General features: G+C 37.5%; 2 protein-coding genes across 2 annotated transcripts; both read left to right on the top strand.

Moving 5' to 3' along the window:
* The first annotated feature begins 465 nt into the window (after window positions 1–465).
* LOC149668536 (uncharacterized) lies at window positions 466–4,146 on the top strand. Its single transcript, XM_089840809.1, has 2 exons — window positions 466–2,497; window positions 2,588–4,146. The coding sequence occupies exons 1-2, from the start codon at window positions 466–468 to the stop codon at window positions 4,144–4,146; spliced, it is 3,591 nt and encodes a 1,196-aa protein (XP_089696935.1).
* A 904-nt stretch (window positions 4,147–5,050) lies between these two features.
* LOC149668535 (uncharacterized) lies at window positions 5,051–6,189 on the top strand. The gene is made up of 3 exons (XM_089840807.1): window positions 5,051–5,290; window positions 5,356–5,442; window positions 5,521–6,189. The coding sequence occupies exons 2-3, from the start codon at window positions 5,359–5,361 to the stop codon at window positions 6,187–6,189; spliced, it is 753 nt and encodes a 250-aa protein (XP_089696933.1). The 5' UTR covers window positions 5,051–5,290; window positions 5,356–5,358.
* The last annotated feature ends 21,730 nt before the right edge of the window (window positions 6,190–27,919 follow it).

Raw genomic sequence — 27,919 nt, 5'->3', positions numbered from 1 at the left:
TAGGAGGTACGCGAAATCAAAGAACCCGCGAAAACCGTTTCCCATCCCTACTAAGGACGGTATATGTATTAAATACGAGAGCGCATTTGAACTGAAATCAATTCTGAACAACGCTCAGGGAGATTGGGGAACAACGGTATATATGTCAGAAGAACCCATTCAAATAGCCACCACGCCTGACCGAGAAATAGCCATCTTTAAATACAGAGGACAACCCTATGAGAAGCAGTTCGTAATTAGAGATTCAGACGATCTCCATAACATAATAGTTGCCTTGGAGAAAACAATCAATAGATTTGAAGAACTTTCCCATTAAGAAAAAAATGTCGGACACTTCGTCATCCTCAGATGATGAACTTTATCCCATCGATTTATCCACAAAATTTAGACCTGAACAATATTTCAAGATAGACAAAATATCTAATCGAAAATCTAGAAAATATAAATGTATTACAACAGAATATAATGTTAAATTCCGTAACAAAAATTCACGAACAACTTTCCCAAATATTAACATCTCTTATAAACCAAATCACGCAAAATAATGAAGAGTATAACTTAATTAGATTCGCCATAAGCTCCGACGCGTTAGAGAACCCTGTAAATTTAAGATTTATTTCGATAAATGAGTTAACTCCTGATCGATTACTCTCTAGTATCGAAAAGGTGGCTCAGTCCAAACGTAGTCTTTTATTAGAGGGTTCTCTAAAAATTGATGTTATTCTTTTAAAATGCAATGTTCCAATGACAGGTAGAAAAGCGGTGCATAATCGAACTATAGCTGAACTGGATAAATATATTGATCAAGGTTATGCTTACATACCTATTAGAAATAATGATACTCTATGCGTTTCTAGAGCCTTAGCCGTGGGTAAAAGTCTAGCTGATCGAACTTATTTAAAATCAATAGGAAAGCTAAACGAGTTTAATCAATGGAGCTTCCGATTATTAAGAAATGTAGACCACCCTTCCCAAAAAACCGCGGCTTTAGAGTTACACGCATTAGCCGAAGTCCCGGAGGGTCCTGTAGATTTATTGGGTGTTCAAAAGTTTCAAAATGCCTTGTCAGATTACCAGATTGTAATTTTTTCAGCGGAAGAGAAGTTTGAGAAAATATTTATAGGTCCTCACAAGGAAAAAAAAATTTTCCTCCTCAAAGTTGGGAATCATATGCATGTTGTACGGTCTTACATCTCAATGTTCGCGGCTAAGGCTTATTGTCAATACTGTTTAACCCTATTTTACGGTCTGGAAGAAAAATCTAGTCATTCTTGCTCGGAAACGGCTAAGTGTTACCGCTGTTTAACAACGGAGGCTTATCATGAAAAAGACGAGTATAAACTCATAAGATGCGAGGAGTGTAATAGATATTTAAAGGGAACCGAATGTTTCAATAACCATAAGAGTAACGGAACATGCGATTCTTTGAAACGATGCGGAAATTGCGCTCGCGAAATAAAACCAAATCATAAGTGTGATCTAAATTGCAAAAATTGTAAAATTACGCATGAAAAAAATCATTGTTGGGTGATGCCCCTAGATATTGATTATCCTCCTGTTCGTCTTCTATACTTCGATTGTGAAACTATCCCTTTAAATAATGAACACACTCCCGTACTCTTGGTTTCCGCTGCGCAAGAATCCGTTGATTCAAAAGAATTTACCATTCGTGTCTTTAGGGGCTTTGATTGTATAAAGGATTTTATAGACTATCTTTTCCAATGTGAGACAAGCTCTATTAAAAAGGGAAATAAGAAAGTAAAGGTTGCGCGAATGTTGTTTTCCGATGTAATCTGCTGCGCTCATAACGGGGCAGGGTTCGATTTTTTCTTTATATTGAAAGAAATACTTAGAAGGAATATAGTTCCTGAGCCTATCTTCAACGGTTCAAAAATCATGGCACTCTTCTTAAAAAATCTAAAGATCAAATTCATTGACAGTTACAGATTTATTAGTGTCCCCTTAAGAAAATTTTCATCTACATTCGATCTCGGGGAAGAAAAAAAAGACTATTTCCCGCATCTGTTCCATAATGAAAAAACGTTAGACTATGTAGGCCCTATACCCGAGATACATCAATTTGAGCCCGATAATTTTAAAGATAAGGAGCACGCGGATTTTATGAAATGGTATTCGGAAAGAAAGGATAAGCCCTATAATCTGAGACAGGAGCTTGAAACATACGCTATTCAAGATGTTAAGGTCCTACAATTAGGAATGGAAAAATTTAGAGAGTTATTTAGGAATGTCTCCGGGGTCGACGTGCTTAACGTAGGTGGTATTACCATAGCGGGAACAGTAACTAATATTTTCCTTCACAAACATCTTGAAAAATACACACTAGGTGTCGTACCTGCAAAGGGTTTTCGTGGAAATTTTAGTATCGGAGCCTTAAAGTGTATAGCCTTGGAAGAAAAATTACGCGGGGTAAAATTTCAAACTGCCTTGTCATTGGAAGGGGAAAAAAGGGTGTCAAACTATTTAATAGACGGATATTGTAAAAATCCTGAAATTGTTTAAAACTATAACGGATGCGTCTATCACGGATGTGTAAAACACACAAAACATTACGAGTACAATCCTATAGTTAAAGATCTAAACAGAAATGTCTACGAAAGAACTCTAGATAGGGAAAATTATCTAAAAAAGATTTTACCGAACGCCGAACACCTCAATATTTGGGAATGCGAGTTCAATGAGAGATTACGAGATGATCCTGACGCTAAACTCTATTGTGACAGTTTAAAATTTAAACAACCAATTGGATCCAGGAGTGCCTTGTACGGGGGAAGAAGCGAGTGTATATGTCTGTATTATAAGGCAAAACCGGGCGAGTCTATTCAATACCTAGATATCTGCTCGCTCTATCCTTACGTATGTAAATGGGGCGTATTTCCTAAAGGTCATCCTGAAATTATTACGAAAGACTTCAACTTTGAACCTAATTTTTATTTCGGTCTTATTTCTTGTCGAGTATTAGCGCCTGAAAATCTATTTTTGCCTGTCCTTCCAATTAAAACTAAAAAGAAACTTTTCTTTGCTTTGTGTTTAAAATGCGTTGAAACTGAACAATCAGTCTGTACACATAATTCGGAAGAAAGATCCTTCTGTGGTTGTTGGCCAAGGCCCGAGGTATATCTAGCAGTTAAAAATGGATATAAGATTCTAGAGTTTTTTGAAGTCCAACATTACAAAGATAAGTTTGACAGAAAAGAAAATACCGGTTTATTTGACACGTTCATTGATTGTTACCTTAAAATTAAACAATCTAGTTCAGGTTGGCCTTCGGGAATAGAAAGCGAAGAGCAAAAAGAAGCGTATTTAAAATCAATTTATGACCGAGAAGGAATAGTTATTAATAAAGAAGAGATAGTGGACAACCCCACTCTCCGCGCCATTAGTAAACTATGTCCAAATTCGCTTTGGGGAAAAATGGGTTACAATACGGATAAGAGAAAAAATGTATACATTGACTCTTACGCTGGATTAGTTCAGATAATAACTGATGAAACGAAAGAACTGTTAGACCTGAAACCGGTAAACGATAAAATCTGTTTAGTCAGTTATAAACTAAAAAAAGAATACGCTCCTACCTACTACAAAGGAAGTCCCACGATAGCTTCCTTTGTTAGTTCATTAGGACGTATCGAGTTGTATAATACGATAAGTAAAATGGGTAAGAGGTTACTTTATTGTGACACTGATTCATGTATAGTTGTAACAAAGGAAGGGGAATATCTACCACCCTTATCTAGTAATCTAGGGTGTTGGACGGATGAGTTAAAGGGTGAGACGATTCTCGAATTTGTCTCGACAGGGCCTAAGTCGTACGCTTACCGTACCACAGACGGTAAATCTGTTATTAAAATGAAAGGTATTACCCTTAACAGAAGAAATGAAGAAATCATTAACTTTGATTCGATTAAAAGTGTTTTATATAGTCCCTCTAAAACTTTGTCGGTCACCGTTCCATTTAATGTTGTAAGACGTAAAGAAACAGCTACACTTTTATTAGGCAATCTAAAGAAAACCTTTGGATATAGTTTCAATAAACGTAGAGTCTTAGAGGATTACACAACACTTCCTTACGGATATTTAAATCATCAAGACCCGTCTGCCACGTCAAATGAGAAAACGGACCACTAAACATCGGGTCACGTTTTCCCACCTTGTTAAAGTGAGAGTGATACCGTACGAAGATCGAGTCAACTACGAGTTCATAGACGATATTAGAGAACGTTTTAAAAATGGAGAACGGGTTAGAGTATCGCCTCCGCTTAGAAACACCGATGACCATTTTACTGGCTGGCCCAAGCAGCTCGGGGTAAACAACGTGGGTAATAAATTTACTCAAATATAAAGACATTATCATGGACAAACCTCCTGATAGAATAGTCTATTGCTATAGTGTTTATCAGGACATTTTTGATGAACTGAAACTCTTTTTACCTATTGAATTCCACGAAGGACTAATTCCTAATGATTCTGATTTTTTTGATAAACGAATAAATAATCTTTTAATCCTAGACGATCTAGCTAACACCTGTACCAAACAGGAGTTTATAAGTAATCTTTTTTGTGTCGGGAGTCATCATTTATCTTTAAGCATCGTGCTGCTGTCTCAAAATGTCTTTAACCCAGGTAAATATTCTAGAAATATATCATTGAACTGTTCTTATATCGTTATGTTTAAAAATCCTAGGGATAATAACCAGGTTCGCTATTTAAGTCGTCAGCTTTTTCCTACAGACACCAAACGTGTTTAAAAATCCTAGGGATAATAACCAGGTTCGCTATTTAAGTCGTCAGCTTTTTCCTACAGACACCAAACGCCTAACGGAAGCGTACGAAGAGTGTACCGAAAAAGCGTATTCTTATATCTTAATAGATCTAAAACAAAGTACCGATAATAGTTTAAGACTTAGGTCCAATATATTCCCCAATGAAGGACCGATGGTAATCTACGTTAGAAAATAATAATCCATAAAATATAAATCTCAATTTATTTAACCTCATTTCGAGACATGCCTTTACCCGTGTCGGTTAGGAACCAATTACCCTTTTAAATCTCTTGCGTAAAAGCGGTGTGAAACAAAGAAAACTTTTAATATCAAAGTGTACGCGACCCCAATTGGATTGTATAAGCGGTATTTGTTATAATTTGAAGAACGGCGGTATTCCATTGAATCGTCATAAAAAGAAAAGACTTCAACGTTACAAAAACGTTATAAGGTATTTATCCAAGAGAGGTTTAAGCGACAAAAAGAGGCGACAGGTGTTAATTAAACAGGTAGGAGGATTCTGGCCGGCGTTGCTTTCAATGTTAATACCGACAATAGCTTCGGTCTTTACTAGATAATGAAAAAGTGCGTTTTAGTACCAGCGGCTTTACTGACGGACAATCAAAAGGAAGTTAACAGTTTAGACAACGCCATTAAAGAGGTACTGAGAAAGCCTGGTTCTGCCGAGGAAAAATTGAAGGAGTACCTTTTAACTCTTCAAAAATATTTATCTTTAAAGAGTTTAGCGGAGCCACCAAGCGTTACTATCTTGCCACCTACAACGAGTTCGTCTTTTCCAGCACCCGGAGTGTCGAGTAAAATACAGCCTCTAAGTCCTTCATCCTCGTCTTGGATTCCTCCATCGTGGCCTACCCCTATCCAGAATATACCTATTAATATCTCTACCCCCTCCCAAATTGTCCCTACTAATGTCGCTACCCCTCCCCAAAGTATCCCTTTTAATATCTCCTCGAGTCTGACTACCCCACAGCCTATAATGAGTAGTACAGCAATGGGTCAACCACCGGCGATATCGTTTACTACGCCAGCGTCTCTCTCTCGAACGACCAGTATGCCAATTTTAACACCCATGGGACCCGTGGTACCGAAACAGTCCGGGACGTCTCAAACGCCGAGTATGCCAGTTTTAACACCCATGGTACCGAATCAGCCCGTGACGTCTCAACAGGCCTTATCAACGAAGGGCGCTTCTGGTTCAAAGTTCCGGAAACTTAACCCTAACGATGAGACTTCGCCGAAAAAAAGACTCGCGAAAATTCCATCTACGAAATCAAAACCGTACCCTACACAAGCCAAAATAAAAAAAGATCGCGAAGCTAGTTTGAAAGAACTTCAAAAGCCCGAATCTAAGATCGAATGGGTAACTTATAGAAAGGCAAAAAAATAACCTTAATAATGATTATTACATTTTATATAAAAGCATCTAACTCATTATATATATATATATAATGCTTATAATAAGGTTAATAATAATATATAAAAGCATGATAATTACAATTTATATAAAAGCATGATAATTACAATTTATATAAAAAATTATAATCGAATAATAAATATTTTTATTCTCGCATTCAATATAAGTGTATCTGATTATTAAACATTACAACTTTAATATTTTATTGGTTACATTTTTCATATCTATGTCTTAACAAGTGAAGGCAGATATTCCATAAAGATAAGGCGTCGTTAATTTCCGTTTTATTTTCATACATTTTCAGAACTCTATGAAACGAATTTCCTAGACATCTTTGAATAAGGAAGAATATACAATGAGGTCCGCAACAAAGGGAGAACATATCTTGAATTAATTTATCGTTATAGATCCATCTGGACGCGTATTTGGCCAGGTTAATTTTATACGTATCCGGGCTCTGCCCGTAGCTGCAGAAAAAATTACCTTCATTGTTTTCAACGTAAATGGCTACCCAATGAAGTCCAGGATCCTCGGCTCTCTCCGTGATCAGAACAAAACAAAATTTCTTCTTTCTAGGTTTCCTGGGAAGCATGTCTCTAGGAAAAGTACCTAGGTAGTAGGGTTTTGTCCTCTGGTCGCATGATAATATTTGATTTATTTGTAACGTATTCATATCACTTTAGATAGTTCGTATTCGTAAAACGTTCCTTTAATTATCTCGTTATTTTTGTCTTTAACGACGTATACTGGAGGATTACGGTATAAAACCTTATCAATAATAAAGATCTCTTTTGTAAAGTAGCCTTTATATCCCTTTGAAAAGGTTTTTTCAAATTTACTCAACCTTACTAAATCACCTTCTTTTAGCTTTTTTTTTTTGTCCCAGGTTTAATGGTACCGAAAAGACGGTACCACACCTTATGCTCATTTTGTAGATTAACATTGACTGGCGCGATACCAGTTGAGCGGTGTATCGAGTGATTGTAAGCCTTAACTATTTTTGGTAACGCACTCAGATAGCTACGAGTATCAGCGCTAGTTATGAATTTGTGTATTTTCTCTTGAACCGTTCTGTTAAATCTCTCGCAGATCGCAATTTTTTTATTCCCGTAAGCTACGTAGTGGTGAATACCTTTCTCTTTAAAATATTGCTGAACTGGTTTAGCTAAAAATTCAGAGCCAGCGTCCGTATTTATATTCGTGGGTACAACATCTTTATGTATTATTTTAAAAGCTCTTATAACTTCCGCGGAAGTCTTGTTTTTAATAGGTATAACGTAGGCGTATTTACTCAAAACATCTATATTACTTAACAAATATTTCATACCCTTGTTGTATCTGGAAAGTTTATCTAAAACTATTAAATCAGCCTGATGAGTCTCATCCATAGATGTCACTGTAATTTTATTGCGAGGAAACTTTAATCGACGATAACGATGAATAGTATAGGTGGGTTGTTTTAATAGAAAACTCTCAACTTCTTTCCTCGAAGACTGAGGAACTCCTTTCGTTAATTTATCCAATCCGGAAAAAGAGGAGGGATTTTCGGGGTCGTAGTACGCGTTTGAGAGAGACATTTTTTCTAAACAAGATCGAAAATGATATCTGATAATATAACGTAGTTGTAGGGTATTATATAAGAGGGAGAGATACAATTTTCTGGAATATTTTCTAAATAAGGAAAAAAAATTGATATATAACGTAGGTATAGGAAACGCAACAATAAGAGTAATTTATATTTTATTCGGTTACTTAAAAATTAACAATACATTGTTTTTAGACCGACAAAATTTCCAAGAATATATTTTAAATAGATACGTCATTAAACACTGGATCATTTAGGACATTAGCTTCGGTAGTGGTTGTTCTCTGGCGAATATCTCCTGGTCCCTTGGCACCGTTTATCGAGTAATTTCGATATTAAATTCATTTTGCTCTTCTCCGAGGTAACGCATTCCAACGATTTCAAATCCTCTCGGAATATTTTCAGACGCCTTAGAGTAATCCATGACCCAATACACGCGAGATAAGAGTGACATATATTTTAACCGTACATTAGTTCAGTTTTTAGACCGACAAAGTTTCCGAGAATATCGTTAAATAAAATTGAGACGTCGTCTTCGTAATCTCCGTATTCCTCGACAAAGGATTCTAGAATTCTTTCGTAGTTAAGCAACGGAATAGCTCTAATTAGGTTTTTCTCCACTCTCTCGCTCCAATTAGTATCCGTGGGTAAACAAGTGATATCGTGGGCGATTTCGTTGTGACAGCTGATATTTTCGCACGAATCAGTGAAATTAAATAAAATATTGGTCAAACTGTCCAAGATAATTTTCTTCATTATTTCTCTGGCCTCTTCTTTTCGCTTTAATTCGCTACCAATAACATTTTTCAAGTTCTTTAACCTTAACCAACTGTCTTTATTTAATGAAAATCCTTTCGATGTTGAGAATAGAATATTATATCTATTATTCGATCCTCTAATATATTGACGAATATCAACTATTTTTCCTCTCTGACATACGAAGCATTCTAGCTTAACTCTCTGAGTACCGTCAACTAACCAAGTCAGAAATCGTCCCGTTATTCCGTTAAAGAAAGCGTCAATATCCGCTTCGAAAGTCCATATACTATTCCAAATACAACTGTCGAAAGACGCTTCGGTTTTAGTATCGAGTCGTTTGACATTGAAGACGGGAAGAATTCCGCTTCCAACGTAAATGTTTTGCTTCTCCGATAGGTAGTGTACTTGATTCATCTCTAACCGGTTATGAGAGAATGCTTCTTAAATCAGAGGTTATATAGAGCCTTTTTACTCGGGATTAAATAACACCGAGCGATCCCTAGTTATCATGATAGAATTTTCAAATTCGGAATAAATTATGCACGTGACATTGTGTGGTAAATTGTTTTTAAATTTCATATTGATACGTAGATTTCCTTGTCGGGGCAAAGAAAGATGACTAGCCCCCGCATTTTCATCCGGGCTTAAATCTAGGCAATACAAAGCGTAACCTTTTTTGTACTCTTCGTACGTGATAAAATTTCCCTTGTTTTTTCTGTATGTGTTTAGAGAGGTGAATAACGACATGTACTCTCGAGTGTATAGATTGTTTTCGTAATCAGGCGTAAAGGCTTCCGAAGGATAGGTATCGGTACCGACGTTGACGGATAGGTAATTAAGATCAAAGGTTTCAAAATTAAAGGGGTTTAAAGAATGATTACCATTAAAGGCCGAGGTTCGAACTAGACCTATGATTATTCTTTGAGGTATTTTACCTAAGAAGACGTTTTCTCGATTAACGTCGTTCATTCCAGCTGGAATTGAAAAGGTTTTCACGACTGTTTGATTCAAAGGATAGATGGCGCTGGTTTGCTCTAATACCGTAGCGTGGGCTAACATTATTTCGGGATTTATTTTTAGTCTTTTAACGTACAATGAGGCATTATCGATAACCACTTTATATTTCTTATCAGCGGCTTCTTTCGATATTACGCAAAACTCTGGTTTGGATCGAATAAGCCTAAATCTAACGTCTACATTATTCAATAGGAAACGATTTAAGCGACAAATATCAACGTGTAACGGGGCGTATAAATCTATCGTACTCGATACCTTGGCTCTCTCGGCTCTTCTTAATATCCCATTGGTAGTAAGATTTTTATTGGCTGCCACCCAGGCGGAATCGGGATCGATCGGATTATCCTTATAATACAACCCTAGATTTAGTTGGCTTTCTTTAGCATCTATACCGTAATTTAATAAATTCTCGAGATAAGCGATATAAGGGGCTCCTTGGTTAGGGGACTGAACGCTCGTGTTTCCTAAAAAGACGTCTATTTGGGAAAAGAGGGCGGCGTGTAAAAGATTAACCGGAGCTACTTTGGTTTCAGCGGCTGGTACTTCGGTGCCGTCCAAATGAAGCACCCTGACCTTCAGCCTTAACCTAGTTTTAGAAAGGTCGATATAATGTTCGCTCGTGCCAGGGACAAAAAATTCCAAAGGTCCACTATCCGTTACGGAACTTAAAGGTTGATAACTTTCGTCGCTACTAGTTATAATATTAGCGTTCAAAGGGGGTGTCGCGAATAGGTCTAATTCCCCCATCATCCCTTCGAATTGGGCCATCTTGTTTTATGATAAAAAATCGGCCTTTGATCTACTTTTCTTCTTGCGTATCTTCTGACGTTTCCGTCGAATACCAGACCCGTACTGAGAATTAGCCAGACTATCACCCGCTTTATGAATTAAATTTGAGCCGGCTATTTTTAGATTCCTTTTGAACGCTCTCTTGGGTTCTTCTCCAGCGCTTAAATCTTGAATAAACCTTCCACCAAGTCCTAAAGCTTCTTTACCCACGCTCTTAGCTATCGGTTTCGCTAGAGGAGTTAACATTCTCATCAAAGCTCTAAAAATGCCTCCCAAACCAAATCCTTTCTGCACTAATACACCTGGTGGAGATCCAAGGAACTGATCCTGATAATAGGACACGTACCTATTAGGTCGAGACATGTCGTCTAAAGTGAATTTTGATAATGATGCGATCCGATATAAAGGATATAGGAGCGTCGGCTTCGTCTCTAATATCAATTTTGATAGTTTCAATTTCGTTGGATCTTATAGGATAATAGTCTATAGTATCGTATGTGATAATTTTCTCCGACGTATCGTTTTTAGTGGGAATGACGCGTAGAAGAGGTTTGAAACCAGAGCCTATAAACTGGGGGTATATCAGATCAGTGTAAACGTATAAATATTGACTGACTAAATCCGGTTTGAAGTTGGCGTTTGCAGACCCTAATAGACGATTAGTTTGGTCACCGAATCCTAACATAGAACCTAATTTGTTACGAACGCCTCTAAAAAGCACGGTGCACTCCTTATCAGTCGTTATTCGAACGGTACCGTTATCGTTTAATGAGAAATTAAACCGAGATTGATGAGCTTCGGGTATCGCTCTATTCATAGCTTCCAATAGGGCGTCGACGCTATAGGGTCCCTCAGGAATCTTTACCGTTTAATACCATACGATTTTGAAGTTTTAAAGTTTTTTTCAATTTTATCTCGATATAATTATTGGTGTAGTTTATCGTAATATTTCTAGCTTGTTGAGACAATGGAATGGGACAAATGTATTCCCCAGTAATGTACTCGTCCGTTTCGAATCCTAAAACCTGAGCCAGAGGGCCAGGAGCTAGCCTGGCCTGGTGACCGGCATCGACTGATAATTTAACTCTCTTGATAGGAGGCCCAGTCGGGACTGACATATCTATAACCTGTATTTTCACGGGAAAATTCTGTTTTTCAAGCTGAACGGTTAAGTCACGCACCAGTTTATTCTGCATTGAAAAAAATACGGCGTTTCCATTTTTATCTTTCGAACCTTCGTACTTTTGCGGTATTAACTCCACTCTTCTAGCGTCCCAGCCATCATTCGTTAAATATCGTTCAGGTACCTGTATTTCGAAAGAGTTACAGGTATTGTCTATTACGGTTGAAATTTTCGGTGTTATTATTTCCGATAAACCAATTTCCCATTCGTTTGAAAGAATAATTGGTTTACCTAATTTGACCGTGAAAGACGATTGTGAATTATCGGGATATTCATCAGTTTTATCACTTAACAGAGTAACGAAAAAAGAATTGACCGACATAATTGATATTTTATTTAAAAATGAATGAGGATTTACACGTTATCCAATTTTATTTAGAAATAAAAGGTTGAACTCGATGTGATGGTTAGAGCGGGGTTCGATCTCGCGATCTATTGATTGGCGAACAAACGCGCTAACCACTACACCGAGAGCAACCTTAATCGCTTCCTACCTTTTAAAGAAGATTACATTAACATATACTTGGAAATAAAACGGGTAAATGTTCATGATAAAAACTATCGGGAGTACCGAATTTACTCATTTGTTCCTGTATGTATTTTATAAAGTCATTTCCGTAAAATTCGGCTTTTTCTTCTAAACACAATGGCGCCGGTGAATCCGTTTCCGGGGCTTTGGCTCTTGGTTGATTTATACCGTGACCCAATCGGGTAAATAAAAGTCCATCATCTAATTCCTCCAAAATAATGGTACTTCTAGGTAATATGAATCGTTTCAAAATTTCCACCTGATTCTGATACTCGATATCTTTTTCTTGAGGCTCTCTATCTTTAAACATCGGGCATTTCTTCGTAACACGAGCGATTTTCCCACTTTCAGATACTCGGTGTTCGAAACATATTGTATACATAGCGCATTGATCTAAAAGATACGCGACCATATATTGGAAATCCTCGCGCCCTTTGAATCGTTGATACGTCACTATATAACGCATTTTGTAAGATCTCCCTCGGAAGTCACTGCTCTCTTCAAGGCGTTCGTCGAATAACCGAGATAAAGAGAGATCGCTCTCTTATCAAACAAACTCTTATTTAAGTCTGGCGATTACGTCACGACTAAAGACAAGTACAGACACGTCCTAAAAACCCCTAAACAATTAACAAAGACCTAATCAATTGACGGTTATAGAATAGATTACATTAACGACTACCGGGAAATAAAAAGGATAAATATTCCTCGTAGATACTATCGAGAGTCCCTAATTTCCTCAATTCTTCCCGTAAACAACTTTTATGTACTATTGGCGACATCTTGTTCAGTCAATTTTCTGATCTTTCTAGCGCAATGACCGAGTAGCGGATAACATGTAGGCGTAGAGAAAACCGTCTCCAGTGAAATTCGAGACGTTAACAGATGTCTAACATACGTCGCATAAGCTAACACCCTCTTATCTAAATCTGGCCATTACGTCACGACTAAAGAAGTTCACGCCCCTTAACCAGTTAAAAAAGACCTAATCAATTGGCGACCCCCACCCTCGACCAATAAACGAACTCAAAGAAACCCCCCCCCCGGATAAAAAACCGGTGTTCCCCCACTCTAGACACACGCGAGTATACACGCGCGGGTCTAGCGCGCTAGAAGGCTGGCGGCACACTTAAATGACCTAATTAACTCTCCATATTTCGGTGGGTTAACTACTCACCGCTTCTCCAACATCTGGCGTCACAGCTTCTCCAACATCTGACGTCACAGCTTCTCCAACATCTGACGTCACAGCTTCTCCAACATCTGACGTCACAGCTTCTCTAGACAAGGCTCTTAATTCTGTGGGTGCTTTTTGGTTTAGATAATGTATTTTTACAAAAGTTCAATAGTTACAGTTAAATTTATTAATATATATTTTCCAGAGTGTACAATTTTTTGAAGATGAAAGGAGTATTAAAGCGCACAAAAAACGAAGAAGTTGATAGGGTCCTTTTTATTGCTTCCTAGCTTTGTCAAGGAGCATCACAATAGGGTTTTTTTTAATCAAAACAGTACTGAAACCCAAATACCGACTGAACCAGTCATAGTTTTTAGGGGTAAGGAAATAATAAGTGCAAAAAAATTTTACATGCATATTGATTCAGAAAGGTTTCTTGAAACCAATAATTTTATAACTGCTATTTGCATATGGTTCAGTTCCTATTGGGTGTTCAACATTGCATATGCAAACAAAATTGCTAAGTGCCTTGCATTAATTGAAACTGAATTATTGGGCATGAACAATAGTAATCGTAGTCAGTCATTGCTGACTGCGATTTCTACTTTGCATGGCACGCAATGTAAAGTCAATTTACGAAAAAAATGAAAAATGTAAAAACATTAAGTGTTTAATTTTGGTTTGAATTAAAAAAATCTGATTTTATAAATTTAATTAGTAGATTATAGCCACTTCAAGAGGTGTTAATACCCTCCTTAAACCGGTACTATTACACTCTAAAAGGTGTTAATAAACTCCTTAAAAAAGGTAATACTACACTCTAAAGGGTGTTTTTAACCTCCTTAAAACGTGTTATATTACACTCTTAAGGAGATTTAAAACAACCCTTAAACAGGTATATATACACTCTAAAAGGTGTAAATAAACTCCTTAAAATTGGTAATATTACACTCTAAAGGGTGTTTTAACCTCCTTAAAACGTGTTATATTACACTCTTAAGGAGATTTAAAACAACCCTTAAACAGGTATATATACACTCTAAATGGTGTTAATAAACTCCTTAAAATAGGCAATATTACACTCTAAAGGTTGTTTCAAAACTCCTTAAAATGGGTAAATTTACACCATTAAGGGTGTTTTAAGTCTTTGACCCTTCTTCAAACAGGCAAATTTACTCTCCATAGGGTGTATATAGCCACACAATGGAGTGTTCCTTTAAGCCTGTAAAGGAATACTTTAATACCAGAAAGGGTGTTATTCCAGAATCGAAAAGGTGTTAATTTAGTACTCAAAAGGTGACGTATTTGTAGCAGGAGAAAGTCCTCATTGGGGTGTCAAGAAACACCCTTTTTTTAAGAGTGTTGACACGTACGATGCGAGAGTTAGAATAAAGTTCAACGGCTCTCCCAAAGTTGGTACAAACTTTAACTTTCATAGGCTTTCGCTTTCAATATGGAAAAACAAGCTTCCAAGTGATAATTTGAGTAATTATAAAGAATTTGGGAAAACCAAAATGTTACCTCTCGGATTCAAGAGGACTACTTAAAAAACTTATTTACCTACATTAGGAATTATTTCTCTTTTTTATGAGCAATTGCAGAAGTTAAAATTCATAAATTATTAAAGAAGTACTCAAAGCTTTGCGAATATACATTAAAGCATACGAAATTTTACGTCCAACAAGGATATGTCATGTACACATGAAAATCAGTCAATGGGGAAAATCAGGAAATGAATAGTATGAATTTTGCAGAGATATGAACTTTGCGTCTTTTTAAAGGTCCAATTGTCTACTCCTCAACTGTATACCCTTTATGATCAAAGCTACATTCGCATCTAGATTGTTTTGTAAAAACCATCCTCTCATTTCACCTCAACTATATTCTTAGTGGATATTAACAGATTACGACCAGACCTTTCACTGATTTCATGGCTTACTATATCGTAGCTTTCATTGAGTGCAGACGTCCTTATTTTAGCTCTGACACCTAAGCCTAGGCTTAACGAAACCAAAAAATTTACAAGTCAGTATCTTTAACTTAGTATTGACTTAAAAACTTAATTTATTATTATTGACAAGGTTATTACTACCGTTAATTATTTTTATTATTATTATGACGAAACACTGCTTAAGTGAATGTAAATTTAACGGCAGTGGGGAAAAGCATCGTGATATGATCCACTGTGGCTTCTGTAACAAATGGTATCATTTTAAATGTATTGGGCTGGCTAAAACAATCGCTGGATCATTCTTGATATGTACGTCCTGTTTTGAAATAATTATTGACGTAAAGACTTTATTACCGGAACTGAAAACTTTAAAACCATCTGAATCAAACTGGCAGGATGAGCGACAGACTGTAATGGCAACGATTGATACTCATACAAGTGACAACAAAGCCATTATGAAGACATTAAAGGAAAACATGAAAGTCGCTTCGGAACTATCCGCTGCTTTAAAGCAGCAAGCGGAGGAACTCAAAAACGCTACAATTGAAATTAATATACTAAAAGAAGAATTACAGGCCCTTTAGAACACTACCGACAAAAAGTCTAATCAAACTATTCCCAAGCAAACAGCATACCCTTATCCTGGGGCCATGGTAATTCCCGCTGAAACCCTTTTCATGCATCCAACTTATAAACCTACTACAGATAAAATAACCGATAAAATACCCAGGATCAGTAACACCTTTGTAAAAAGGGCATATACGGAAGTGGCAGTAAACTCAAATTCAAATGAACTCGTCGACAGGAATGTAACGATTCTGATAAACCACGAGATACGCATAACCAAACTAAAAAACCCTCAGCCTATAAAATAGAATGGGTAAAATGATAGGTAACCAGCTGGAGATATGCCCTCTTAAAGTGGCACGTTCGAGCCATGACTTCTTCATTGGAAACTGTCCATCTACAACTACGGTCGAACTACTAAAGAATTACCTAGATGGAGCCGGTATAGATACTTCGGCAATAAGACCTACATGGAAATCACTTAATACGGAGAATCTGACTAAATGCTTCATCCTTCGCACAACTACACCTAGTGAGAAAGTGTTATCAGCTTCACTATGGCCATGCGGAATATCATGCCATAAACTAGAATAAGTACACCAGGGTCCACCAAACAAAGTGTGGGGGGAAAATACTGATGAAAATGCGAGACCCCTATGCAACCCAAATAAGTATAAATATTTCCTATCAAATTGTCCTACTGAAATAAGCACTAATCAAGTAATAGACTATTTAAAAACTTTGGGCATTCCAAACTGTAATATTGCTTAGTATCCGCAAGGAAACACATGGTCACAAGCTTATGTAATTGAATGTACGAAACGACAGGATGACATTATCCTTAAACTTGAAAACTGGCCTGTACCATATCGAATACAGAGGTTCCACGAGAAAAAACCGAAGATGAAACGTAGTGCTCAAACTGAGCCCCTTTTGATGAAGTTTGACTCTCAAATTACATGGCAGTGGTGGTTGATGGTCCACAAACTATATCTAGAAACCACAGTAAGAGGCAGATAATCCAGCACTTAATATATCATTACTTAAAGGGCTCAAAATAGCCCATTTAAATATCAGGAGCCTATCTCTCCACATCATTGATGTGGTACTTCTTCTGAAAGAATTCTCCTTGGACATACTTGGACTATCCGAGACTTGGTTGAAAGAAAACATTCCTGATAAAGTTACTGAGATTCCCGGCTACACATTTGTTAGAAAAGACAGAATAAACAAACGAGGTGGGGGTGTTGGCATGTATATTACGGAAGGAATAAATATATCTGTAGAAAATATTGCAACTGATGGTGAAACCGTAGACTCAAACCTGGAGGCTCTATGTATAACCCTTGAGGAAAAAAATGTAAGCGACCCTTAATAGGCGTTTACTATCTTCCCCCGTGTGGAAACTCAAGCCATCCTACCTGCATCTAAAGGCACAACTACAACCCTAGTAGCACAAGCCATCCTTTTTATTGCCGGGCACGTGCCGCAGAATACGTTTTGGTGTCGGAGTCGTTTGTGAGGCGGTTTTTTGACTGGTATCCGGCACGCGTGACAAATAATAATTTTAGCCGATAGTAAAACACCACATGCCCAGCTACTTACTTTGAAACGCTTGCGTATTTATAGAAAACAGTATTTTACGCTATTTATGCACTAGATCGTAATGTACACCATAAATTTAAAGATAATTGATGGAATTGGCCTAATTTATCGACGTCCGTTTTACAGTCGGGCCCGCGCCGCACGTCAATTTAGGTTTTGGTGTCGGTTTTGAATCCAATTGCCGTCACCTGACCGTCAACCGAGAATAATTTGACTTTGAGCCAACAGTATTACACCATTTGCCCGGCTGACAATAAGTTAATTTTAAAGGCCCTTATTTAACTGAAAATATGATCGAGTTGTAGGTCATAAACTGATAAAACATGCTTTTCAATTAAAATATACCACAATTATGGAATTGGGTAAAATATTATTTTCATATTTTTGTCATTGCCATCATGGATCGAGTATGCCCATGATAAACTTTGTTTTTACACTATAGGATAGGGAACTCTCTATCACCGACGAAAGCTTATTCTATATACTCTTTTGCCAACTCCCATACTTAAAACGAAGGCTCTGTACCCTCACATAAGACACCGTAGTCCTCCCACAATCCTCAGCCTTTAATAGAGTCGTAGAGAACATAATCGTAAAAGGACGCCCCCTCTGTCTTAAAAAATAGAAGCTAGTTCAGTACAAACGCAAGGACGGTCACGATACGCGGCAGAACTTAAAAATCGCCCACCAAAGGGTACACTGAAAGAGTTTCGGTGCGTGTAGCTTGCATCGGGGACCGCGTAATCGAGTGGGCTATGCTTGTACCCGCTAGTCAGCGTTGCCAGATGGGCGGTTTACCGCCCAAATTGAGCTTCTTTTCAATCTATGTAGCGGGAAAAAATGGTTGGGCGGAAGGCGGTTTTTTGGGCTGGTAAGGGCTACGTTCAGTAACTGCTAGGGTACGCAGCAAGTTTATGATATTACCAGCTATTAGATATGTTTATATTTTAAGTTAATAACCTGGCTTATTGTTAAAAAGACATTGATCTGTATTGGGCGCTTTTCTGAAAAAAACCAAATTTTTGCTTTTTGGGCTGATTTCCGCTTGGGTTGGGCGAGATCTTCAAAACTGATCTGGCAACTCTGCCACTAGTCACAACTCGTGGAGTGTGGACTCTTTTATGGTTGTAACTTGTACAACAGTCAGTAGTAGAGTGATTTTTCCACGAATAGGCCTTGGCCTCAGCAAATATTAATTGTATATTTTAATTAAAAATTTAATTTCAAAGGTCTGTAGTATGATTATGTTTTTAAGAATCGTAATTTGTAGTCACTAAACATTTTTAACAGGATTAGTATACGATACGCCTCGTACTTTCGTCGGTATGCATGGATGCTGAATTTGTCAGGTATATTGTTACATGTCATATGGATTAAAAGGAAGAATTTTGGGGTTAAAAATAAGGTATGAAAATTTTCTTTTGTGCTACAATGCTTAGCAAAAATTGAGGTAATATAGTCTTAAACATTTAACATCATGAATCCTGGTCAAAGATTGGGTTCTACTTATGAGAAAGATTATGATTGTAGGCTTAGTAAACGGCAAATGCGTAGAAAACGGGCAAAATATTTAAAAACAATGGTAGAACTGGCTACTGATTCCAACTTGAATTGTCAGGGACCTGCAGCTAATGTTAATAATGATGTATTAGTTACTAGTTCAGAGGATGGTGACAAAAACGTAAATCCTGAAAATGGTACTGATTCCGATATTAGAGAATTGTCTAGTGAAAGCGAAATTGAACTTGACCACGATAGTGTAAGCAGGTTTTCAAGCGGTGCTTGTTATGAGAGTAGTTGTAGAAGCTCTTCTGATGACATTCCAAATGATCTACCCTCGGATATTCGAAGTTGGGTCCTTAAACATAACGTTGACACTGTAAAAACTAACAGCCTGCTAAAAATTCTTAGAGCGCACGGTCACCTTGACCTGCCGAAAGATTCTCGAACACTTTTAAAAACACTTAGGCAGACTACGGGAATTTCTGAGGTTTCTAACGGAGAGTATTGGTACATAGGGTTTCGGGATGGGTTAGTTCAGTTTTTGGATACATATCCGGAATATGCAGAAGATATATCATTTGGTATTAATATTGATGGTGTACCTTTATTTAAGAGCTCAAACACGACTTTTTGGCCAATCCTGGCCAGTGTTTTTAGTTTTTCAGAAGGGCTTATTGGTAATATTTTTCCCGTTGCTGTCTTTTGTGGTGAGTCAAAGCTAGAATCTCTCAGTGATTATTTAGGCTCATTCGTTGATGATCTTTTGGATTTAAGTGAAAATGGTTTTGAATATGGTGGGAGAACCTATAGATGCAAACTAAATGGCCCTTTTATTCTCGACACACCAGCGAGGTCATTTGTTAAAAATTCGAAAGGTCACACTGGGTATTATTCCTGTGACAAATTCACAATAAGGGGTTCACGTTATAAAAATCGCACAGTGTTTTTGCTCGATGAGGTTTCTGATGAAATTGTTACACTACGTACAAATAGTTCATTTAGAAATCAGGAAAATGAAGAGCACCACTTAGTTGGAGAACTTTCTCCGTTAGAAAGATTAGGTATAGATATAGTAACCCAATTTCCCCTTGATTATATGCATTTGGTTTGCCTTGGAGTTGTTAAAAGAATGGTAAAATCTTGGGTTAAGAGGGGAAAGTATGTGGTTCGTTTTAGCCACCAACAGATTAACGAGCTATCGTCTAACCTTAAAAGATGCCGAAAATTTGTTCCTTCGGAGTTTGCGCGAAAGCCCAGGTCTCTTAAACATATTGATCGGTGGAAGGCCACAGAACTCCGACAATTCCTGTTGTATTCTGGACCAGTTTTGTCCCAGGACATTCTATCCCCCGATGTATTAGGGCATTTTAGACTTTTGCACTCTGCAATCTACATTCTTGCATCGCCTGATCTTTGTAAGACTTACTTAAACTATGCGGGAGATTTATTGGAAATGTTTGTTTCTTCATGCCCAGAATTATATGGAAAAGAATTTGTGTCATTAAATGTGCATGCTTTGACCCATCTAAAAGCTGACGTTGAGAGGTTTGGCCCTTTAGATAGATATAGTGCCTTTCCATTTGAGAATCATCTCCAGTATCTTAAAAAAATGTTACGATCTCCTAACAAACCTCTTCAACAATTGTTTAAAAGAGTCAATGAAGGCAAACATATTTTAAAACATAAACCAAAATACGGTGGTATACTTCTCAAAAAGCCTTTCAAAGACAATAGTTCCCAAATTCCTACTGGTGTTAAATCTTTCAAAAAGGTTCAGTAGGGCGCTTATAGCTTGACAACATCCCCAGCTGATGGCTGCGTTAAATTAACTACTTAGAGACAACACATAGAACACTTTCATGGCTCTATAAAACTTGGTAAGAGAGTAAATCTTTGCTATAAAATCGAACCCTATGTACTGGCGCTACTTAACCACTTAAATATTACAAAAGCATTGTAAATATCATATTCATTTATTAATTATTATGTAATTATAATTGTTTTATTATGTATGCAAAATGTACCAGAAAGGACTTGGTTATTAAATTGAGATTAAGATAGTAATGCTTTGTATCATTATTTCAACCTGGTAACCCACTTTGTAAGTGAATTGGTTACAAGTTCATCAGGATGGGCTGGATGATCGTCCAGTTCATCAGGATAGGCTGAATGATCGTCCAGTTCATCAGGATGTGAAAAATTGACTTCCGTTGACTCAACTTCATCTTGATCATTGTTGATGTTATTTTCACTTAGGACGTCCTAAGACGAGGACAAGGACCGTGAAGGATTGTCATCGGTGCTGTCACAGAATTGCTTCGGATCTGCCGAAACACTTGATTTGCAGCTTGGGGAATTTTCATTTGTTTGTTCTTAAGAATGGCCGCTCAGGAAAACCACTTTTTCCAATGGATGCAATATCTGTTTAAGAAATCTACCCCTTCCCCGTTCGTCACGTTTGAACTCGACTGTTGAATTTTGCGCGGTCGTAAATGACATTACGGCGGATGATAAAATGACTTTCAAATGTATCAAGAACTGCTTTGAAGTCTTTGGCTGTTGCTGCCGAAAGGCCAAATGATCCAAAGATGTCGTCAGCCTTGTCGCCCATTAGATATATTAGTGCATTTACTTAGTCTTCCTCAGTCTTCCTCATTTTTAGAACTGAGGCCAGAAACACGCCGAAAACGTTCGAATCGTCTCTTCCCCCCAGGCCAATCGCTAGGGCACGCGAAATTAAACGGATCTGGTGGAGTGACCTGAAAGGCGATAAATTAAATTTAAGTATGTTGTTAAGCGCATAAAACTCTATCAGCAACTGTTTAGTTTATACCAGGAATCGCCCCGGAAGTCGGTCATCTAGGCAATCAAAGCTTAAAAAATTGCAAAATTACTTTTATTATTTCGTAACAATCAACTTTAATGTTGAATATCTTAAAACTGGTGAGCACGATCTTGATTATATTTACGTATGTTGTTAAGCGTATACAACTCTACCGGAAACTGTTTAGTTTATACCAGGAAGCGCCCCGGAAGTTGGTCATCTAGGCAATCAAACCTTAGAAAATCGCAAAATGACTTTTATTATTTCAGTAAAATTCAACTTAAATGTTGAATATCTTAAAATTGGCGCGCATGATCTTGATTAAATTTGCGTATGTTGTTAATCGTATAAAACTCTACTGGAAACTGTTTAGTGTATAGCAGGAAGCGCTCCGGATGTTTTTCAACTAAACAATCAAACCTTAGAAAATTGCAAGTAAAATTAAGTATGTTTTTAAGCGAAAAATTTATGTATTGTGGGATTTAAGACTTTTAAGAAATTACTGAAATCAATATAATCAGATTTAAACATTTATTTCATTCAATTCAAATTTTATTATTAATCATAATAATAACATATATGTACAAGAAAATAGTAGTTAGTTTTGGGCTATTTACATTCATAAAAGTATTTTACTTCTGGAAGGAAAAATGCCAATTTCCCCCTATGCTCTTATGGGGAAATAACCCATAAAGTATAGATCCGTGACCAAAAGTTAAATAAACAAAAGTTATAAATAAATCTGTATATGAATGACAATGATTGTGCTCGATGGTATCCGATAACAAAAATGAAGTTTATTCTTCTATTGCTTCCCTGTACTAAAATATTACTTTCCGATATACGGGGGATAGTCTGTTACAGAATTAACATCCATTTCCCCCATATATCGAAAAGTAATATTAATCCTTTCTTTCAGTTCAGGGTTTGTGTCTTTGGGAACAGAATGTTCCCAATCTTTTTGGCACGCCCCCTTCATTAAAAAAAAGGATCCACTGGTTAAACTAACCGAAGTGGTAGCACAGGTTTTACCTTTCGGACGCAAAAGGAAAGTCCTTTCTAAGCCGAAAGATAACGAGGCAATATTTGAATGAACCCCATTTTCATCATCGGAGTGCCATCCAACACAATCATTGCCATCCTTATACAGATTGACAACAGCGGCGTTGAATTTAACTTTATTCTCTTTCTCCACCTTTTCCTTCAACTTTTCCAAAGATTTTGGCCACTGACCTATACTCTTGTGGGCGACTTTCCCATAAGAATATAGGGAGAAATTAGCTTTTTCACAATAGTAAAATACTTTACGAGGAAGAGTATTGTTATCTTCAAACATATTTTTGAACTCAGTCAAGAGTGCGTCGATAGTAACCTCTTTTTCAAAGGCAGGAAGGTACACTACCGACGCACCCTTGCTGAGTTCTTTTTCTCCTTCTACAATTTTTTCAACAACTTTCGCTGCAGGCGACGGTCTCTTTCACCAATGAAACTTTCTCTGGGCTTTGGCTTGGCGGGCCGGGTAAGCGTCGTGGCGGGCCGGGTAAGCGTCGTGGCGGGCCGGGTAAGCTTCGTGGCGGACCGGGTAAGCTTCGTGGCGGGCCGGGTAGACGTCGTGGCGGGCCGGGTAGACGTCGTGGCGGGCCGGGTAGACGTCGTGGCGGGCCGGGTAAGCGTCGTGGCGGGCCGGGTAGACGTCGTGGCGGGCCGTGTAGGCGTCGTGGCGGGCCGTGTAGGCGTCGTGGCGGGCCGTGTAGGCGTCGTGGCGGGCCGTGTAGGCGTCGTGGCGGGCCGTGTAGGCGTCGTGGCGGGCCTGGTAGGCGTCGTGGCGGGCCGGGTAGGCGTCGTGGCGGGCCGGGTAGGCGTCGTGGCGGGCCGGGTAGGCGTCGTGGCGAGCCGGGGTCACTTCAGTGAAGGTAGTCGTTATGAATTCGGGACGACGAGCGGCGAGCACTTCATTCCAATTCAGCCTCGGGCAGTTACACTGCTTTAAGACTTTAATAAATTCAGTGAGCTCTTTCAAATGCATCCTGAAAAAGTTTATTTAAAATGCTTTCATTAGAAAATAACTTAATTGGAAATTTCGAAGTTGTAAAAGATACGATGGTCGCACGGTTTAGATTAGACGCGGGGCCTAGAACTTTATTAATAACACTTAGCTTGGCTAGAACCGTTTTATCGTAAGTTTTAGCACAGAGCAAGGCCAAAACTTTTTACCAAGTTTAAAGGGTTATGGTTTAAAAATCGACGCGATGGTATGATTAAGTTTCGAAGGACTAAACTCGGCTAGAACTGTTTCATCGTAAATTCTAGCACAGAGCGAGGCCCAAACTTTTTACCAAGTTTAAAGTGTTATAGTTTAAAAATCGACGCGACGAGGGTCTTAAGTTTTGAAGGACTAAACTTGGCTAGAACTGTTTTAGCGGCAAAAGTCTAGCACAGAGCGAGGCCTAAACTTTTTACCAAGTTTAAAGGGTTATAGTTTAAAAATCGAAGCGGCGAGGGTCTTAAGTTTTGAAGGACTAAACTTGGCTAGAACTGTTTTAGCGGCAAAGTTCTAGCGCAGAGAATGGCCCAAACGATTCATTGGACACCTCGAAATTATTTAACTCTATTTTCACAAGAGAAATAATAAAACTTACATTTTTGGTTTAGCTCCTCGATCTTCAGTAAATTGTTGACAGGAAACTTAAGAAGTGTGTCGAGTTTTCTGGAAACAGCTGCTTTTATAGCAAAATCGAAAATCCTTTTGGCCAATAGAAATCGAGAGTTCCCGAAGTTTTGTACAAATGTCCCTTCTTAATAATTTCAGCCAATGGAAACCAAGATTTCAGGTTGGAGGGCATGGAGGCTGAGAGGTTTTACCCCCGTTCCTTTCCCTCATTGAAATGGATCTTCCATGGTCAAAGCGGGAAAGGTGAAATAAACCCATACATATTCTCGCTATAAATATACTGGTTTCGCGGATACACGGTTTTTGGGTGAATTTTCATTTTCGATTGCTAAAAAATTCAGTCGATTTCACTTCCTAAAGGCAGTTCTAGGAAATCCTAATTATGTTCAGCCCCTTTTGCTGACATTCCTTGAATTCTGATATTTTTCGATGGGCTATTCAATTCCTTTATTAACTATGTACCATCCCCCAATAACTTCGAATGAAGAATATTCCAGTTTTCCAATGGAGAATAATTAAATCGTGATTAATGATTACATTTCTTAATTTCTTTCTACAATGAAATTACAATATAAAAATTAACAGGAATTTCACCAAATTTAAATACTCCTATCTCCTTCACACCGAATACTCTCTCCATTGGGGTTTAAAGATATTGTTTCGAAATAAATATATATTGAACGATTTATAACAAAACTTTATAAAAAAAAGCGTGTGGAGTTTTTCAACTGTAAGTAACGCAAAACCTAACACAAACTCCACCTATAGTAACGAAAGGCAAAAATTTGGAAGAATACCCACTCTTTAATCAATTAACAAATTGTTCTGATTCCCCCTAGGAGGAACAATTTCATACTTATTTCACATTCTGAGGAAATATAACCTGTTTAAATAATCTTTTCCCTATACAAAAATTACAGAAATGCCTTCAATTACAGATTTACACAACCTTAAATTATGCTGAAATAGGGTTCATGTACCAAAATACGATCTCTTAATTAACATTTTCTTGACTCTTCCCTTCCCTAAATATAAACAGTTAATTAAAGCCCCTTCATCCTATGAAATATGTCAAAAATACGTCCCGGCTAAAAAACCTTTGGTTTATACTAAACCAAGCAGACTTTTAAATAATGCCTTTTTAAATACGATCTCTTCAATCAATTAGAAAAGGATTGTGAATGGTACTAAATATTTAGCGGTACACCATGACCATATTCCAACCCCCGGAAGATTACGGTCAAGAGCTTTCCCGAAATGGTGGTCTCTCAACATTTTGAGCTTTTAGCATACAATATGAGAATTGTAAATACTCTGTAAAATGTTTTTAAACAGCTGTAGATAGGCCTATTCCTATGCTTTAATTTGATATAGTTTTATTATATTTGGTTGTAATGCTTAAAAAAACGAAAAATACTTTTAACGAAATGAATGAAAGAAAAACCATTATTTGACAACAAAATTAATTTAAAAAAAACTCCTGTGTGTGGTGATTCCTGGCTACGTTCCCCTATTATTTAACAACTTTTAATGTAGCATTGTAAGTATTTAAAGAAAAATAACCTATAAAACATGTTAGGAGCTCCAAAGAGATAAAATAGTTATCAATAATATATCAATTATCTATCTTTCTATGTACACTTTGGTAGATATTTGTTTTCGTAGGATACGAAAAAAGAAAATAAAAATAGGTTGAGGGTTTTCCTAAAATAGGGTTTATGACCTTATCCTTGTGTAGAACCAGTGTTACTACTGTTACATTCACTGTTAAAAATTTGAAAATATTGGCTTTGTCCATATAACCCCCGTTGTGGGAAGCCTCCTTGCCGAAACTTCAAACGTATTCTATTCTAATTCGAAGTGTGCCCATAAAGTTAAAGGGAGAATCAAATGGTCAGAAAACCATTTTTAATAGATTTAAATTGATAAAATATCATCAAAATCATTAATGAAACTTAACAAAACCTTTCAGAGCGCGCTTTTAATCACGGAATAATGCATGTGAGGTGTCAGTTGCTAATTGGTCACTCGCATTAACTCTGGCTTTATTATAAAATCTCAGTCTTTGTTTAGTATTCAACTTTTGAAGACTTGGAAAATTATGTAAAATTAACGGAAAGGTTTTGCTAAGTTTTATTAATGATATTGATGTTATTTTATTAATATAAATGTATTCAAAAAATGCATGTTTGACCATTTCATTCTCGGTGCGTTTTCAAAGGCGCGTGTTGAGGGTAAAAATCGAGCGGGTGCGAGAAAAAATTAAAAATTCCAGAAGAGTTAAGTGTAGAGGTTTTAGGAGAGCAGATATACTCGCAAGAAAAACTTAATAGTGTAGAAATAGATAACGTTATAAATTTTGAATTTCCTAAAAAATGTACGAGCGCATGAACGAAGGGAGGATTAATAGTAAAACACTATCAGAGAGTTACAGGGACATAGTAACAGACGTCGTCAGAGACTATAATCCACGGTGTATGTGGTATTTTCGAAGCCATTATGCTCCCGACCCTGTGAAGGGATGGATTTTGTTTAGCTGCAATGTGTACTGCACGAGGGCGGAGTGCGAAGCCATCTGTGGCCTTACTATTTTTAGAAGTTTTAAAGCCTAGCTTAAAAATTCTTGAAGATATTATCACCATCGAGACACAATAACAACTCCCCAGCTAAGATGGGAGAGGCGACGTCTTGTAAGGAAGGATTTCATAGATAACCCTAACTTACCACCTTTGAATATGCATTTTAAACTAAACGGGGAAACTTCAAAAAGGGACGTGCTTATGAGGAATTTGAAAAGAGGTGTCAGTAATAAAGCCATTATTCGGCAAGTGAAATACGAGGCTAGAAAACTGAAACCCGATGACGAAAATATGCATTCGAGTATAATTGCAAAAAAGAATAACCCGTAAATGAACGGTTACATTACAGATAAAGGGCGTTTCTCCCTTTTTAATAGACTTGCATACAAAATCGTCTGTCGCTATATATCGCGAATATTGCTCCCAAGCCACTATGTACTGGGATGCAACAGGCGGGGTTTGCCAGAAATACGAGGGAAACGTATGCTGTAATACGTAATTAGTATGAGTTTCCCAGACGCGAGTAAAAAATCGATCCCAATCCCATTAGCGGAACACCTCACAAGTGATCGAGTTTAACCGGTATAAAATGTTGGCTCAAACGGTTTGATCGAGCTCAACAATCCCTTTTAAAACAAAATGAAAGAAAAACTCCAGCACTTATTTCTAGCGATCGAAGTTTAGTCTTAATTTTGTCGGCTTTAGCTATTTTTAACATGGAAACACTCCCATTGTACTTGAAAAGGTCGCTTAGAATCCTGAGGGGTGAGGCCAATGAAGAGGACATAAAAAACTATCCTTCATTGTGGTACTTGTCACATGATGAAGGATGGATCTCGCCTGGCTAATTCGAGTTTGAAGCCAGGCTTTCCTCATAGAGTAGGACTATGCGCTCTTAGCGTTTTAATAAATTGCAGGCTTTTGAAAGATTTTGAGAAAATGTTTTACAGTATTGCCATAGTTC

The sequence above is a fragment of the Phalangium opilio genome, unplaced genomic scaffold, assembly GCF_054372755.1.
Source record: "Phalangium opilio isolate 3A_F unplaced genomic scaffold, DU_Popi_V2 ptg000055l_1, whole genome shotgun sequence".
NCBI lineage: Eukaryota > Metazoa > Arthropoda > Arachnida > Opiliones > Phalangiidae > Phalangium > Phalangium opilio.
This window is presented reverse-complemented; position numbering and strand designations above follow the sequence as displayed.